An 18,242-nucleotide genomic window follows, 5' to 3' on the forward strand; every position below is an offset into this window, starting at 1 on the left:
AGTGAACATGGGGGTGCATATATCTTTTTGAAATAGTGGTTTCATTTTCTTCAGATAAATACTCTGAAGTTGAATTATTAGATCATTTGGTGGTTTTATTTTTAAATTTTTGAGAAACCTTCATATTGTTTTCTCTAGTGGCTGCACCAGTTTACATATCCACCAATAATGCACAAGGGTTCCCTTTTCTCCACTTCCTCACCACTTATTTCTTCAATATTCTTTTTGATAATAGCCATTCTAACAGGTACCAGTTGATATCTCATTATGGTTTTGATTTGAATTTTCCTGAAGATAATGATGTAGAGCATTTTGTCATGTGCCTGTTGGCCATCTGTATGTCTTCTTTAGTAAAATGTCTATTCAGATCTTCTGCCCATTTTTAATAATTCTTTTTTGCTATTGAGTTATCTGGGTTATTTATATATTTTGGACATTATCCCCTTATCACATACATGATTTGCAAATATTTTCTCCCATTTAGTAGGTTTCCTTTCCATTTTGTAGATGGTTTCCTTTGCTGTGTAGAAGCTTTTTATTTTGATGTAGTCTCACTTGTTTATTTTTATTTTTGTTGTTTTTGCTTTTTGTGCCTTGGTTGCAGGTTCAGTCCCCTGATGGAGGCACAAGAGGTGACTGATCAATGTTTCTCTCTCATATCAGTGTTTCTCTTCCTTTCTTTCTCCCTCCTTTCCCCTCTCTCTAAAAATAAAAAAAAAGAAAAAAGTTGAAGTTCTGGAATATCTGGACTTCATTTATATTAGTGTTTTAATGCATTTGTATTTTAGTGTAGTAGGCATCTATAAAATATGGAATTAAAAACTGTACAATATCTTGAAACTATAAATCAGTTTTTAGTTCTTAGAAGTACATTCTCTTCTTGATGGAAAAGCAGTTATTTTTATAAATAAGACTCATTCAACTTTGGATTCCAAAATAAAAAAACCTGAAATTTTATGAAGAGGAACATTTTAAGTCTTTTAAACAGTATTTTAATGTATCATTGTATAGGAGTAAATAGAACAATAAAAGGATTTGTTAATTTAACCTTGATTGATGATGCCTAATTTTTGTTAACAGGGATTCACAAACTGGACTAAGCGAGATTTTAACCAATTTATTAAAGCAAATGAGAAATATGGAAGAGATGACATTGATAATATAGCTCGGGAAGTGGAGGGCAAAACCCCTGAGGAGGTCATGGAGTATTCAGGTTTGTATATAACTTCAGACCTGGTGTTCACTTGTAATGTTATTCATTTCTTTAGTGTCAATTTAATTGTGCCATTGTCCAGAGATCTTTTAAACTTTTATGAATAAAGTACATGTGAGTGTATAAAATATAAGTATGTTTCTATGAAAATATTTTAAGACTTATCAAAAAACAAAGTGATTGCTATTGTCTATAGTGGTTAATGCAGCAAAGTAAAGCCCTGATGAAACAAGGCTATTGGATGAGCATTGACAAAAATATGTTCTAACTTTCCCATCTCTGGAATTTGGTCCTTTTTTGGGTAAGTCTGAGACTTCAGGTTCAGCAGATTGAATTAGTGTCTTTGTAGGTCATCCTTGAAATAGAGAATTTTTGTTAGGCCCTTTTAGGTCCTCAGACACTGTCAGGTTTCCAGTCAACTCCAGGTACATCATGTGGGTTCCATTAACTCCAGGCAAGTTGGAATAGATCTAAAAATACTGCTTGAATAAATCTGCTGATTGATCCTAGAATCATGTCCCTCTCTTATTCATCTGTCTTTGGTCTTGACCAGAACTAGATTAGCTGCTGAAGCACATGGAGTTAATATAATTCCTACGTTACAGCATATTTAACCTCAGGCTTCTGAAACAAATTTTATTACAAATAGGTAATTAACCCTGGCAGGTGTGGTTCAGGGATTGAGTGCTGGCCTGCAAACCAAAGGGTCACCAGTTCGATTCTCAGTCAGAGTGCATGCTTGGGTTGTGGGCCAGGTTCCTAGTTGGGAGTGCACTAGAGGCAGCCGTCCATTGCTGTTTCTCTCCTCTTTCTCCCTCCTTTCCCCTCTAAAAATAAATAAATATTTAAAAAATAGGTAATTATGTCTAGGAAATGTTTTATATGTAGGATAGGCAGTTTCTAACTTTCATATAGGTTGAGCTCTCAAATGTAGTCTAAATATTAGGTGTTAGCATATTTTTTTTCCTCATAGAAACAATGTTACAAAACAGGTTCAGGTTTCTGTGCTAGCCCCTCAAATCCTATTTAGCTTAATTAAAATTCTAAAGGAAATATTACAATAGTAATAAATATATCAAATATTAATATAGGCTAGGACCAGCTTTTGAATTATCTATAGTGTTAGTACTTGAAGAAATCCAGGTTTAATTAAAGAATATTTTAGAGGTTGATTATATTGAATTTTCAGTTCATATATATATCAAGTTTATGAACTTCCTTTTTCTTGATACCAGCATAATATTTCTATTACTCTTAAGCTTTATCATACAAGTTGAGGACATTTGGGGACTTAAAAGAGAGGAAAAATAGATGAGAGGGAGAAATTTTAGCAGCAAGAGGTAAATGAAAAGAGTGGAAAAAGATATGTGCAGAGTGAATTTCTGAAGTAGAATTTTCTTCAAAATAGCATTGGTGTGCATGAAGTTGGAAGAAAACAAGTGATTCAAAAAGATATAATAATGTCAGATGTTTTCTCCAATTTGACACCAGGTCTCATGGTATGTCCAGCTCAGGACAGCTTAATTGGGTCTCTGCCAGAGGGTGGGGAGATTGGAATGGGTTAATGCAGTTGGTTGCAATAAGAGAAGAAATGAGTACAATTAGCTGTTCATGAGTATCTTATACATAGCAAGTATTTATTTAAATGTGTATTGAATGAATAATGAGTGCAGGTGCTTATAAAAATCAGAGCAAGCTAACATTTCTTTCTTGATAGGCTTTAAAAATAAAAAAAAATTTTGAAAATGTAGAGTAGGTCATTAAAAAGGTTTTTCACTTAAGTCATATTAATGCAGCCAGATTATTTACCTCATTTATAAAATTTGGGTGGCTTGGTGTTTTGTTTTGTATTTTTAGAAACTAAGCTATTTCAAATAATTTTTAAAAAGAAGTTACATACAGGCTATTGGAAATACTGTAAGGTCAGTGAGTGATTCCAAAAATGAAGTAATGGTTTCAGTAGAATTGCTGCTTCATGTTTGGATGATCTGTTGATAATGGTTTTATTTTTGCTTTTGCTTGCCAGGAAGCTATATTTTCTAAGTTAATATGGCCACTCTCTCTTGTCACACGTTATGTGTTTGGTCCCTTGTAGGGAGCCGTTTTGCGTGGCGTGGAAATGTAGCTCAGCTCCCACGTGGAAAACCAGTGGGAAGTGAGTTGGCACACAGAACCATACCCATGGAGAGGTTTTCCCATGGGGAATCAGGCCTGCATTGTACCTAGGCCGCTATGAGACTTGCTTTTGCTAAAACTCCCTCACCCTGAATTGAGGCAGCAAGTGCTCACTGTAACTTCCTAAAGTCTGTGCTAAACCTCCCAAGTATGGAGTGTAACTGGTTCAACCACTTTTCCCCTTGGTCTGCAACATCCCTGTCTTTGAAGTAATTAGCAACATTCTTCCTTCATTATCTGTAAAAGGTAATCACCTGCAGTGAACCTGTGCATAGTAAATGAGGACTATCCTCAATGTAATGTATTCAGAAAAGCAATAAAAGCCTGTCCAGGTAGGGGCTGGGGCCCTCTCTTTGTCTCAGAGAATGGCCATGCCGTTCCTTTTTCTCCACAGGACTTCTGTTGTCCTTGTGTATTTGTTCATAGCAGCCACAACACACACATGGATCCTGCAAGCCAGGATCTGGATGAGTCCCTTCTATATCTTGTTTAAATAAAAACATCACCTAAATCAGTATCTGTAGTATCTTGAAATCCTATAATTTGGAATGGATAATTAAAAATGCCATAATATTTCATGAAAGGAAACTCACTAACCTGAAACCTTCTTGTCGGTGGTCTTATTTTTAAATGAAAAGTTAGGGCATTTAACAAGTGAACATATTATATACAGATGAATCTGAATCTGAATCTTAATTGTAAACATAATTTTATGTATCCTTTTCTGTTAATTATTTATTCTACAGTTCCTTGGATTCTTTTTCTTAAGATGATAGCATTTAAAGTGATAACTGTTTTTCAGCTGTATTTTGGGAACGTTGCAATGAATTACAGGACATTGAGAAAATCATGGCTCAAATTGAACGTGGGGAGGCAAGAATTCAACGAAGGATCAGTATCAAGAAAGCCCTGGATGCCAAAGTACTATATTTCATAATTGTAAAATTATTAGATTGTTTTAATTGATTTGGTCATTAGCTTTGACATGTTACTGCACATTTAGTTAAACCAATAATTTGTTTAAATCCACAGATTGCAAGATACAAAGCTCCATTTCATCAGTTACGTATTCAGTATGGAACCAGCAAAGGAAAGAACTATACTGAGGAAGAGGATAGATTCTTGATTTGTATGTTACATAAAATGGGCTTTGATAGAGAGAACGTGTATGAAGAATTAAGACAATGTGTACGGAATGCTCCTCAGTTTAGATTTGACTGGTTTATCAAGTCTAGAACTGCTATGGTATGTATTTCTTTCTTACTTTTTTGTTCCGACTTTTCTTTTGGAAATTTCAAATATTATATATCCTTCACTTAGAGTCTCTAATCGTTAACATTTGCCATGTTGGCTTTCCCTACCTCCACCCACATATGTATATATATATATACATGTACCTAGAATCTATATATAAATGTAGAATCTATATTTTGAATTGAGAAATACATATCTCTTCTCTCTCTCTCTCTCTCTCTCTCTCTCTCTCTCTCTATATATATATATATATATATATATATATATATATATATATGAACCATTTGAAAATAAGTTGCACATATCATTAGGGTTCACCTCTGAATATATCAGCATTCATCTAAAAATAAGGACATTTTCCTACATAACCACAATATCATTATCCTACCTGAAAATGTTAACATGGATTCAGTAATGTTATCCAGGATAAAGTCCATGAACAAAATTTTCAGTTGTCCTAAAAGTATCTTTCATAGTTGTTGCTTAAACTTGATGATCCAAAGATCACATATTATATTTGGCTGTTGAGTCTCTTTAGTCTCTTTTAATTACAACCTTTTGTTTGCTCATTGTTAGATTTAGGTTAAACATTTTTGGCAAGAATGCTACATAAGTGATTTGTACTTTTTATTGTATCGCATCAGGAAGCACATGATGGGTTGTCAGCCTTTTGATGATGCTAAGTGTTTTAAAATTAATTTTTATTGTATTTTTCCATTATCATTTAGTTCCCTTATGCCTACCCCCAGCAATCACCACACTGTTGTCTATGTCTATGGATCCTTTTTGCTTTCTGCTCAATCCCTCTACCCCCTAACCTCCCTGTCACCTTGCTCTGTATGAGTCTGTCCCCATTTTCCTGGTTAGCTCAGTTTGCTCATTAGATTCCACATATGAGTGAAACCATATGGTATTTGTCTTTCTCTGATTGGCTTATTTCACTTAGCATAATGTTGTCCAGGGCCATCCATACCATCACAAGCGTTAAAATTTTCTTCTTTTTTATGGTGGAGTAGTATTCCATTGTGTAAATGTCCCAAATTTGTTTTATCCACTCTTCTATTGATAGACACTTCGGCTGCCTCCATATCTTGGTGATTGTAAATAATGCTGCAATGAACGTAGGGTTGCTTATGTTCTTTCAAGTTAGTGTTTTGGGTTCCTTCAGATATAGTCTGAGAAGTAGGATTGCTGGGTAAAAAGGCAGATCCATTTTTAATTTTTTGAGGTATCTCCATACTGCTTTCCACAGTGGCTGTGCCAGTCTGCATTCACACCCTCAGTACAAAAAAGGTTCCCCTTTCTCCATATCCTCACCAGCACTTGTTTGTTGATTTATTGATGAGATACATTCTGATAGATGAGAGATGATACCTCATTATGGTTTTAATTTGCATTTCTCTGAGGATTAGTGACATTGAGCATCTCTTCAGATTTCTATTGGCCATCTGTATGTCCCCTTTGGAGAAGTGTCTATTCAGGTCCTTTGCCCATTTTTTAATTGGCTGGTTTGTTTTTTTGGTGTTGAGTTTTGTAAGTTCTTTATAAATGTATCAGTGAATATGTCCTCCCATTCTGAGGTTGTCTTTTTATTTTATTGATGATTTCCTTAGCTATGCAGTAACTTTCTACTTTGATGTAGACCCTTTTATTTTTTGTTTCCCTTGCCTGAGGAGATATATCTGATAAAATACCGCTACAAACAATGCCCAAGATTTTGCTGCCTATGTTTTCTTCTATGATTTTTATGGTTTTAGGTCTAACATTTAAGTCTTTGATCCATTTTGTGTTTATTCTTGTGTGTGGTATAAAAAGGTGGTTTACTTTCACTTTTCTGCATGTATCTGCCCAATTTTCCCAACACCATTTATTCAGTAAACTATCTTTAGCCCACTGTGTTTGCTTGCTTCCTCTGTTGAATATTATTTGGATATAAAGGTGTGATGTGGGGGGTCTCTGCCCACAGGGCACCCTCGGCTGCCATGGATGAGAATAGGTCTACCAAGATATGACCTGTTTCGGGAGGAAAGGTGGCTGATCTTTCAAAGGAGAAGGGCCAGGAGCCTTTTCCTCAGTGGGCTTTTAATGGGTTCAGTTTGCACAGGAATACAGGTAAAGCTCATCAATCACTGTCAGGCAGTAAGGATCAAACACTATATAATATTTAAAGAACTATGAGGGCTTATTCTGAGTCAGGGTCAGTTAGCTAAAGGGCTATAAAACTTTTGGAGATGAACTCATTTCATGCTTAGACCCTTATCAGAAAATTGAGGGCATTCTTAGCAAAGCAGGTTTCACAGAATTTTATGCATTCTTTCTTAGGCCTGATCTCCCTGGGGAACCGGCCCTTTCTAGCACAGGCCCTTTCTCGCACCCACCTTCAGCATTGTTTCAGGTCTAAGGCAGGGGAAGTAAGGCAGCCAGGAGATTAGGAGATTTCTTGCAGACAAAATGAGGACTCAGGCCATGTCAAAGGCGCGGGGTGCAGGTCCATCACCCCCTTTTGCTATAGTCCCCCAAGCCCTTCCCTGAGGTCCCCTTTGTGACCATGCCTGCCTTAGGTCATCCCTCCCTTGAGGAATCTTACCCATCATTGGCTAACTGGTCAGGCTCGGGGCCAAGCAGGGGTGAAGTAAAGGGGGCAGAGGCAGCACCCCTGCCAGGGAGATCAGCTTTGGCTCCTTAGTGGCTTATGGTCCCAAGGTCTCTCATTCAGTCTTAGCCCCGGGGGATTACAGTTTCTGAAACCAGTCAGGGTGGTTCCCAACAGTGTGGGTTTATTTCTAGGCTCTCTGTTCTGTTCCAGTGGTCGATGTGTTTTTATGCCAGTACCATGCTGTTTTGATTACTATGGCCTTATAGTATAGTTTGATATTAAGTGGTGTGATTCCTCTAACTTTGTTCTTCTTTCTCAGGATCACTGTTGCTGTGTGGAGCCTTTTGTGGTTCCATATAAATTTTTGAAATATTTGTTCTAGTTATGTGAAATAGGTCAATGGAATCTTGATAGGAATTGCATTGAATCTCTGGATTACTTTGGGTAGTATGGACATTTGAACGATGTTAATTTTTCCTACCCTTGAACACGGTATGTGCTGCCATGTATTTGTATCTTCTTCAATTTCTTTCTTCAGTGTTTACAATTTTCTGAATATAGGGCTTTTAAATACTTGGTTACATTTCTTATTAGGTATTTTATTATTTTTGAAATAGTTATAAATGGGATTTTTAAAAATTTCCCTTTCTGTCAGTTGTTATTGGCATATAAAATGCACCTGATTTTTGGATATTAATTTTGTATCCTGCTGATTTGCTGAATTCATTCCACAGTTCTCGTAGTTTCTTAGTTAAATCTTTGGGATTCTGTATGTACAGTATCATGTCTGCAAATAAAGACAGTTTTACTTTTCCAAGTTGGATGCCTTTTATTTCTTCTTGTATGCTGTGGTTAGGACTTCTAGTACTATGTTGAATAAAAGGTGAAAGTGGACATTCTTGTCTTATTCCCTTTTTTAAGGGGAATGTTTGTAGTTTTTGCCTGTTGAGTATGATGCTGGCAGTGGGTTTGTCATATATGGCCTTTATTACGTTTTGGTATATTCTCCATATTCCCACTTTACTGAGAGTTTTTATCAAAAATGGGTGCTGGATTTTATCTAATGCTTTTTCTGCATCTATTTATATGATCATGTGGTTGTTATCCTTCATTTTGTTTATGTGGTGAATCACATTTGTTGATTTGTGAATGTTGTACCACCCTGCATTCCCAGAATAAATCCCACTTGATCATGGTGTATGATCTTTTTGATGTATTGCTGTATTCTGTTTGCTAATATTTTGTTGAAGATTTTAGCATCTATGTTCATCAGGGATATTGGTCTGTAATTTTCTTTCTTTGTAGTGTCTATATCTGGTTTTGGAATTAGGATAATGCTGGTCTCCTAAAATGAGCTTTGGAACCTTTCCTCCTGTTGAATTTTTTGAAATACTTTGAGAAGGAAGGTGTTAGTTACTCTCAGAAAGTTTGGTACAATTCACCTGTGAAGCCATCTGGTCCAGGGCTTTTGTTTGTTGGGAGATTTTATATTACTGCTTCAATTTTACTAGTTGCAATCTGTCTGTTCAGAACTTCTCATTCTTTCTGATTTAGTTTTGAAAGATTGTATGTTTCTTTGGAATTTATCCATTTCATCCAGGTTGTCCAGTTTGTTGGCGTGCATTATTCATAATATTTTCTTACCATCCTTTGTATTTCTTTGGTGTCAGTTGTTATTTCTCCTGTATTATTTCAGATTTTATTTATTTGTGATCTCTCTTTTTTTCCTTGGTGAGTATGGTTAAAGGTTTGTAAATACTGTTTATCTTTTTAAGGAACCAGCTCTTGTATTCATTGATCTGTTGTATCATTTTTTAAGACTACTTCATTTATTTCTGCTCTGATCTTTATTATTTCCTTTTTTCTACTTAATGTGGGCTTTGTTCTTTCTCAAATTCCTTTAAGGGTAACATTAGATAGTTTATTTGAGCTTTTTCTTGTTTTTTTTTTTTTGAGATAGGCTGGTAATACTATGAATTTCTCTCTTAAGATTGCTTTCCCAGTGTCTCATAGATTTTGGATTGTTTTGTCCTCATTTTCATTTGTTTCAAGGTATCTTTTGATTTCTTCCTTGATCTCACTGTTGATCCATTGATTGTTTAATAACATGTTATTTAGCTTCCATGTCTTTGTGTGTTTTTCAGTGTTCTTGTGATTGATTACTAGTTTCATACTTTGTGGTCAGAGAAGATGCTTGCTATTATTTCATTCTTAAATTTATTGAGACCTGTTTTGTGTCCTAACATGTGTTCTAACCTAGAAAACCTTCCATATGCACTTGAAAAGTATGTATATTCTGCTGCTTTGGGGCGAAATGCTCTGTAGATATCAATCAAATCCATTTGATCTAGTGTGTGGTTTAAGGCTGCTGTCTCCTTGTTGATTTTCTGTCTGGAAGATCTATCCACTGAAGTTGATGGGGTGTTATTTCTGTCAATCTCTCCCTTAATGCCCATCGAAATTTGCTTCACACATATAGGTGCTTCTATGTTGCGTGAATAAATGTTGACTAGGGTTATATGCTCTTGTTGGATTGTCCCCTTTATCATTATGTAGTGTCCTTCTTTGTCTCTTGCTATAGCCTTAGTTTTAAAGTCTAATTGGCCTTTACAAATACTAGTATCCCACCTTTTTTTCCCTTTCCATTTGCATGAAATATCTTGTTCCATCCCTTTAAGTCTGTGTATCTTTCAGTCTGAGATGTGTCTCTTGGAAGCAGCACATATATGGGTCTTTTCCATTCAGCTCCTCTATGTGTTTTGGTTGGAGTATTTATATGCCATTTAGATTTAAGGTGATTATTGATAAATATGTATTTAGTGCCATTTTATTAGACTGTTTTTCTTTTTTTCTTTCTTTTTTCTTCTTCTGAAATGAAGCCCTTTAACATTTGTTGCAGTACTGTTTTGATGTTAACAAACTCCTTTAGTTTTTCCTTGTCTGGGAGGCTCCTTATTTCTCCTATTTTAAATGATAGACTTGTTGTGTAAAGTAGCCTTGGTTGTAGGTCTTTGTTTTTCATCACCTTGAATATTTCACACCACTCCCTTCTGTCCTGACATACTTCTGTTAAGAAATCAGATGATGGTCTAATTGGTGCTCCCTTGTGTGTAGCTGCCTGCTTTTCTCTTGTGGCTTTTATGATTGTCTCCTTGTTTTGAAGGTTTGGCATTTTAATTATGATGTGTTTTGGTATAGGCCTGTCTGAGTCTAACCTGTTTGGGACTCTCTGAGCTTCCTGGACTTGTGTGTGTGTTTCCTTCACCAGGAAGTTTTTGGTCATTATTACTTCAAACAGGTCCTCGATCCCTTGCTCGTTGTCTTCTCCTTCTGGTATTCCCATGATGTGGAAGTTGTCAACACTTCATTCACTGTCCAAAATGTTTCTTAAGCTCTTCTCATTTTTTAGCATTCTTTTTTCTTTTACTGCTCTATGTGAGTGTTTTTTCTACCTTGTCTTCCAAATCACTGATGTGATAACTCGGCTTCTTCTAACGTACTGTTTATTCCTTCCAGTGTAGTATTTATTCAGATATTGCATTTTTTATTTCTGACTGGTCCATTTTTATGGTTTTTATGTCTTTTTCATGCTGCTGAGTATCCCTTTTTTTTCATACTCTGTTTTTAAAGATTTTATTTATTTATTTTTAGACTGGGGAAGTGAAGGAGGAAAGGGAGAGAAACATCAATGTGTGGCTGCCTCTTGCTCGCTGCCAACTGAGGCCTGAAACCCAGGCATGGACCCTGACTGGGAATTGAATAGGTGACCCTTTGGTTCGCAGGCGAGTGCTCAATTCACTGAGCCACACCAGCCAGGGCTGCTGAGTATCCTTATAATCATTACTCTAAACTCTCTATATGTTAAATTGCTTTCTTCCATTTCACCAAGCTCTTCTGTAGAATTCTCTTGTTCTTTCATTTGGGATCTGTTTCTTTGCCTTCCCATTTTGGCTGCCTCTTTGTATTGTTTCTAAATAATACATAGATCTGCAAAGACTCTGATGTAAGCCTTGTCAGATGCTGCTTGTGACTGGCCCTGGTTAACTTGTTTGGAGCTACCAGCAATCCACAGCATGAGGCTTCCTCTATATGGCCTGTTTGTTTGCAGAGGGATCCAGGCTGAACACCAAGGTTGGCTTTTTTCAGCACTGGGCCTGGGGTAGTCATCTGAAGTCTCATAGAGCTCCCAGAGATCCATCTTAGTTGTTAAACTACTCATTGATATAGCCTCAAGTTGTAATTAGCAGCCCAGCTTGAGCTCCACTGGGTGGGTCAGAGTAATTTCTGCAGGCAAGGCTATTGCTTCTTGCCAGGCTTATGCCACTTGGAGGTCAGTGTTCTGCCTGAGAAAGATGGCTTCTGAACAGTATGGGTGATGATTCAGTACAGGGATCCTGGTGGCTGTTCCTTCAGTTTTCTCCCCAGAGACACCAACCCCAGGCTTTCCTCAAGTATCTCTAGTCCACTCTGCCAGAACTCAGGGTAAGTGGCTACAAATGAAATTTTGTGTCAGCCCTTTAAGAAGCTCTCTGAGTCTCCACTCATCTCTCCCTGGCAGACAGAACCCCTGTTGCTTTTCACAGCCGATGTTGTCTTCCTTTCTTTCTTGGTTCTGGTGCTGTAGGCTGAGGAGCCCAGCTTGGGATTTAGACCCTGCATTTCTTAGGGGGAGCTCCCCCTCAGCTGTTGAAATACCCCTCCAGAACTTCAGCTGCCACTCGTGGGTGCTCACCCAGCCCTCTTGCGCCTCCTCTGCACTCCCTACAGATCTCTTTGTGGTGAAGTAGTTTCTTCTGTTTGTCCTTGGTTATAAGTCTTCTCTCCAGTTAGGGTTTAGTTTATTATTCAGGATGATTTCTCTACAATTTAGTTGTAATTCCAGATTGGTCCTGGGAGGATGTTAGTGTTGGTGATGCTAAGTTTGATTACTTCGTTAATATGGTGACTACTAGAGTTCTCCAATTTAAAGGTATGTTTTCCCCTTTGTAATTAGGCAGATGATACTTGAGACTGTGTGTGTAACTTAAGGATTTATTTCATTTATTTTTAAAAGATTTTATTTATTTATTTTTAGAGAGAGGGGAAGGGAGGGAGAAACAGAGAGAGAAATATTGATGTGAGAGAGAAACATTGATTGTTTGGCTCTTGTATGTGCTCCATTGGGGGAGTGAACCTGCAACCTAGGCATGTGCCCCAACCAGGAATTGAACTGGTGACCTTTTGCTTTGCAGGATGATGGCCAACCAAGTGAGCCACACCAGTCAGAACAAGGTTTTATTTTTAATGAGAAAGAATTGGTGCCTAGGTTGAGTCTTTATAAGAATATTATGTGACAGAGAATAATTAAGTAGAAGAGATATTTTTATTTTATCTGCTTATAATTCACTCTGGTACTTTCTAATGTGAATTGTGTTTCTGTTAAATTCTACTTCTGCTCAGCAGTGTTCTGATGATATTGAAATAAAGGCAACACATTTTTACTGTTGGCATCATCAGTCTTTTTTCAGCTGAGATAACTAAAACAAAAATAGCTTTATACAGCCTAAAAATTAAAAGTAAACAAACAATCCAAACATTGAACATTTTTAAAGTATTTTCCATAAACCATAAATATATTCTTGGCCAAAGGTTCATAGAGGTGCAAAGGTTTTGTTTGGTTTTGTATTTGCAGTTCAAGTTGAATAAAAAAGAAAAAAAAAGAAATCTGAGTTGCCATATTGAAGATGCTAATATTGGCAGATGCTTTACAAGATAAGATATTTCTTAAAACTTTAACACACACTTATAGTGTTTTGGGATTGTTATTAGAACATGTCTATCAAGTTTATAGAATATGTAATGCTGGGAGAACTAGCAAGTTCTTTGGATCAAGTCAGGATGCAAAAGGAACTAGAGAGACTGGAATGATGGATTTGTTGGATCTCATAGCATGACATTTAATGGAAATAAATGTAAAGTGCTATACTTGTTAAATGAAGAGGTACATGTGTTAATAAGATGCAGTAGAAAGTACTGGCAAAAATAAAAAAAATAAGAATCTATAGAATAAAGCGCTGAACTGACATTGGATGTAAGGACGAATTGTTTGGCAGGATTCTTTGGATCATTGACATAGATTATTGAACAATGTAGAATAGCTTTTCTGTTAGATTTGAAAATGAGATTCTGTTTTGATTGTCTGAAGGCTTTGGCAGTGAGCTACTTATTTAAGGTGCCTTCTAGCTCAATGCATCTGTGACCATGTTTAGCAGAGAACTTTCAAAATCCATGCATTTTTGAAGTTATAATTGATAGATAACATTAGTTTTACAAATTTCAACAACTTGTAGAAGACAAATGCCTACCTGCATTTTTTGGTGAATCATACTTTAGATCATACATGCTCTTTTGTGTGATGGAACTTTTGCTGAATTTCGAGTATTATTTCAGTGATATTTTACTATTTTAAAAAAGGTTGAGAGTTTAATGCTGTTTCCAGTTTCTGTAATCAGTAAACAACAGCAGTAGGATGAAACAGATTCAGAAGTCCAAGGAAAATCTTATATTTCTTGTAGAGTGAGTATGACTGTAGAACTATATACCCTTATTTCATTTCCAAGTAAAAACCAAGTATATTATTAACAACCACTAGATGTCTCTGAACTCCCTGGTAAATAATCTTTTTTCCTCCATCTTCTTTCTACAAAACATTACCTCTTTCTTTACTAAGATACTTATCTCTAATGCATATTTTTTCAAAAGAGCAGATATTAACTATATACGTAATTACAAAATGAAACCTTCATTTTGCCTTTTGAAAATGAAGACATCTTTGTCTTTAATTACCTTCTGGAAGGTAGAATTTATGATTTCTAATGTATCTTTTTAAATATATAATAGTTTATTTTATATTTAAATATTGTAATACAAATTGTTTTCTGTTTTTATTTTCCTTCTTGGTAATGGATCATTTTTGCTTATATATATCTGGATTAGAGTGCAGGTAGTATATTTTTAAATATGTATATATAAAGACTATGTTTTTGGAATATTTTTTGATAATATCAATTATTGGGGAAGTAAAATAAGTCAGTCAAAGAAAGGCAAATACCATATGATTTTGCTTACATGTGGAATCTAAAGAACAATGCAAATGAATAAATGAAACAGAAATACATTCATAGATACAGAGAACAGACTGATGGCTGCCACATGAGAGGAGGGTTGGGGGACTGCATATAAAAGGTGATGGGATTGAGAAGTACAGATTGGTGGTTACAGAGTAGTCACGGGGATGTATTGATTGATTTTATTTTATTCATTAATTAATTTATTTTATTATTGTTCAAGTACAGTTGTTTCCATTTCCCCCCCACTCCAGCCATCCCCACCTCCCACCCCCATCCCACCCCCTTGGTTTTGTCCATGTGTCTGACGCATGCTCACCAGCCTGCAGTAATCACGGAATGATGCAGATGGCTCGTTGAAACACGAGAAAAACATACACAGAGACAACCAGGTCCTGTGGGGAAGTAGGGACAGAACAGCCACTCTCTCTAGTGGAGAGCGCCCCGTTCCCATTTCCAAGCAGATTTTTTATTAAGAACACAGACTTAGTTTGTGGATTCACAGTCTGGCAGGAAAGATCAAAAGAAGTAGGTGACTTACAAAGGTGCAGACAGAACCCCTGCTGTGATTCTGGGCAGAGATTGGAGTTTTAACATTTGAAAGGACTAACAGGGCTCAAAGGGCAGTTTTGGTTTCCTGTCTGTGCCTTCAAATTCTAATCTGCATCTAATAGCATCCTCCAGCAAACAGATCTCACAGGATCTTGCATATTCTATGTCCCAGGCCTGATTACCCTGGGGGTCCGCCATCTCTGTCTCTGGTCTGGGCTGCACTTCCCCTGTTATTTCCGCAGGCCTGAGTCAACAGAGGAGACAAAGGCAGCCAGGAGACTTGGATTTCTCACATCTAAGAACAAGGACTCAGGATTTGACAAAGCCGAGGGGGCAGGGGTTGATGTCCATCATCCCTTCATTTCCATAGCCCCGAGTCTCTTCCCAGAGGCCTCCTCGTGATCATGCCTGTCTTAGGCGATTCCCTCCGTGGGAAATCTTACCCGTCATTGGCTAACTGATCAAGCATGGGAGGTTAGGTACAGAACAGGCAGCATTCATGCCAGGGAAATAAGTTTTGTCTCCTTAGTGGCTCCCTGTCCGGAGATCTCTCACTCAGCCTAAGTCACGGGGGGTTACAGCTTCCTGAGACCAGGCAGGGTGGTCCCCAACATGTGTCCTTTATAGGTGTTCCTGAAAACCTTCCCCCTTCCCCCCCCACTTATCCCCTCCCACCTCCACTGTGGTTATTCTCAGTTTGTTCTTAATTTTTTCAATGTCTCTGGTTATATTTTGCTCATTATTTTGTTTTGGTGATTAGGTTGCAGTTATAGGTGAGATCATATGGTATTTGTCTTTCACTGCCTGGCTTATTTCACTTAGCATGGAATACTACACAGCAGAAAGAAAGGAGGAGTCACAGGGATATAAAGTACAGCATAGGGAATATAGTCAATAATATTGTAATAACTGCATTACAGTATTGCCAGGTGGGTACTGAAAATTTCAGGGGAATACTTTAAAGTATATGATAGTCTAATCATTATGCTGAAACTAATACAAAATAATATTGAATATAAACTATAATAGAAAAAATAAAAATGAAAGGAAAAAGTAGATTATTCATATTCCTAGGTAATCTCTCTGCCTGCTCATTTAAAATAATTGTTCTTGTACAGTGAATCATACTCAAAATCTAAGAAGATTGAAAGAGACAGTTGTGGTTTCCAAAGTTAAAATTAATTGGTTTCATTGAAAAATCCCATCTTAGAAATATAGAGGATGTAATTTGATTCATTATATATGTCATTGTGTTCTAATTAAAATCTTATTGATGTTTAAACTTTAAACGTAGCTTACTAAAGAAGCTATCTTTAAGCCCTGACTGGTGTGGCTCAGTGGATTGAGTGCCGGCCTGCAAACCAAAGGGTTGCTGGTTTGATAACCAGCCTGGGTCACAGGCCAGGTCCCCAGTTGGGACGTGTGAGAGTCAACAACACAGTGATGATCCTCTCCCTCTCTTTCTCCCTCCCTTCCCCTCTGTCTAAAAATAAATAAAAATCTTACAAAAAGAAAAAAGCTATCTTTAAAAACATAATCGTGCTGAAAGATAACTCTCTTCTTTCCCAGAGATACCAATAAATAGTATGGAAATACTTAGAAAAAAGTAGACACCTTGGTAGTTATGTTTTATTCTGAGATCTCCAAGTACTGAATTCATGGCTTCTGACTTAACAGTTTTAAAGTGCTTAAAGTCATGAATCTCCACTTCTAAATATGCCTCACTTTGAAAATCCTCAAGCTAAAGGTTGAAGATTTCTCTGACACTCTTCCATTTAAAAAATCCTGCTATACAAAAGAAAAGAGAGTTTTAGTTTCATTTTTCTCTGCTAAAAAGATTGTGATTTCTTTCTCTGAAAACTTCTGTAGTCTTTAATCAATCTCTATTGAAGTACATAAACAAGTAGGAAGGATATGATCATTTTAGATTTTTAAGCACAGAGCATATGATTAGTCCCTACCATTTTCCTTCTAAGAAAAACATCTTGAAATGGGATCTTAATCTTAGGACATTCAAAGACTATCAGAATGATGGACTTTTACCAAATGACTGTATAAAACTTCATATTTGTATACTACCTTTTATATAATAATGCTTGCCAGTCCCTTTATCAACATTAGCTCATTAATTTTCTTGCCCTTAGTTTTAGGGCAAAGTATTGCCTGAATGGATGTCAGGGTATTGTCCCTGTTAATTTAGTGGTAGACTAATGTGACTGGGAGATTCGAGAATGAGAGGTTCAAAAGAACTAGCACATTAGTCAGTTTACTGGAGGAACAGGTGGAAAGTATCTAAAGCTTAATCAGTACTTCTTTGGACCTCCTTAGTCCAAAGAAGGGCCTCCTTAGGCCTCCTTAGGCCCTTTTAAGTACTTAAAGGAGAAAAGCAAATTTAAGTCTCTGAGATAAAGAACAGTTCTTCATAACAATTTATTGTATCCCTTTCAGGGTTACTTTGATTCTTAATTTTAGTAAAAATAATTCATACCTTTTAACTTGTGGGGAGTTTTTTCTTTCTTCTGTTAGCCAGCTAAAGGAACTGTGTGCACATTGCCTGTGGCCATGTACCTTGGAGTGGAATCAAAGCATTAGTAATTAATTATTACAATTACCCTGCCTTTTTTAGTAGTTTAAGTCATTTTTTTCTGATAGCATCTCAGAAAGAATCAATCACATAGTGTTGTATACAATGTAATAAAAATTTCATGTTGTTACTGTTTGTTTTTAAATCAACTTATTATTGATAGTGTTCTTATTTAAAATTAAGAAAATTACATTCCTCACTAGAATTTTAAGAGGAAATTACTTTTTAGAAAATATCACTACAGCTTTTTATAGGTGTATCAGTGATAGTTCGTGTTAGTTAGGGTATTAGTTCATCACAGAGAAGGACTGAAAGTAAAATTCAAAAATTTCCACCTTATTCTATAGTCACAGTAATATTTTTGTTTGTTGCTTATTCAGCGTGGTCTAGAAAATTTCATAAAGCAGGCCACTCACAATTTTTGATTTTATATGTCAGTAGTTTACTGGAGGTTAACAGCTAACATTGATATTTTAGAGCATTATATTATTAATGAAATGGGAGAAATATGAATTCATAATTGGTAAAACTGGTAAACTGAAGTGTATTGATGAGCTCTTCTTGACTATAGAATTATTAAACTGTTAAAAATGCAATATGGTTATGCTCATAGAGATATATTATTAACTCATGCACTTGAAAGTTGAAAGTGTCCCTTTACAGCCTTAATTTTGAAAAGGTTCTATATAGAGAAATGTGCAGAGGAAGTAGTGTTTAACTTTGCCTTGAGGGTTAGATAAGAGGAATAGCTTCGCAGACGAG

General features: G+C 36.3%; 1 protein-coding gene across 8 annotated transcripts in view; it reads left to right on the plus strand.

Moving 5' to 3' along the window:
• SMARCA1 (SWI/SNF related, matrix associated, actin dependent regulator of chromatin, subfamily a, member 1) overlaps positions 1-18,242 on the plus strand; it is a 78,331-nt gene that overhangs the window by 51,272 nt on the left and 8,817 nt on the right. For all 8 annotated transcript variants that reach the window (XM_045852281.1, XM_045852287.1, XM_045852283.1 and 5 more), the window contains 3 exons: positions 1,081-1,213; positions 4,191-4,309; positions 4,421-4,633. In XM_045852281.1, coding sequence (XP_045708237.1) covers positions 1,081-1,213; positions 4,191-4,309; positions 4,421-4,633 — 465 coding nt within the window. The remainder of the gene's footprint in view (positions 1-1,080; positions 1,214-4,190; positions 4,310-4,420; positions 4,634-18,242) is intronic.

This window comes from Phyllostomus hastatus, unplaced genomic scaffold (assembly GCF_019186645.2).
Source record: "Phyllostomus hastatus isolate PE091 unplaced genomic scaffold, TTU_PhHast_1.1 phas_contig_90, whole genome shotgun sequence".
In the NCBI taxonomy this organism is placed as follows: Eukaryota; Metazoa; Chordata; class Mammalia; order Chiroptera; family Phyllostomidae; genus Phyllostomus; species Phyllostomus hastatus.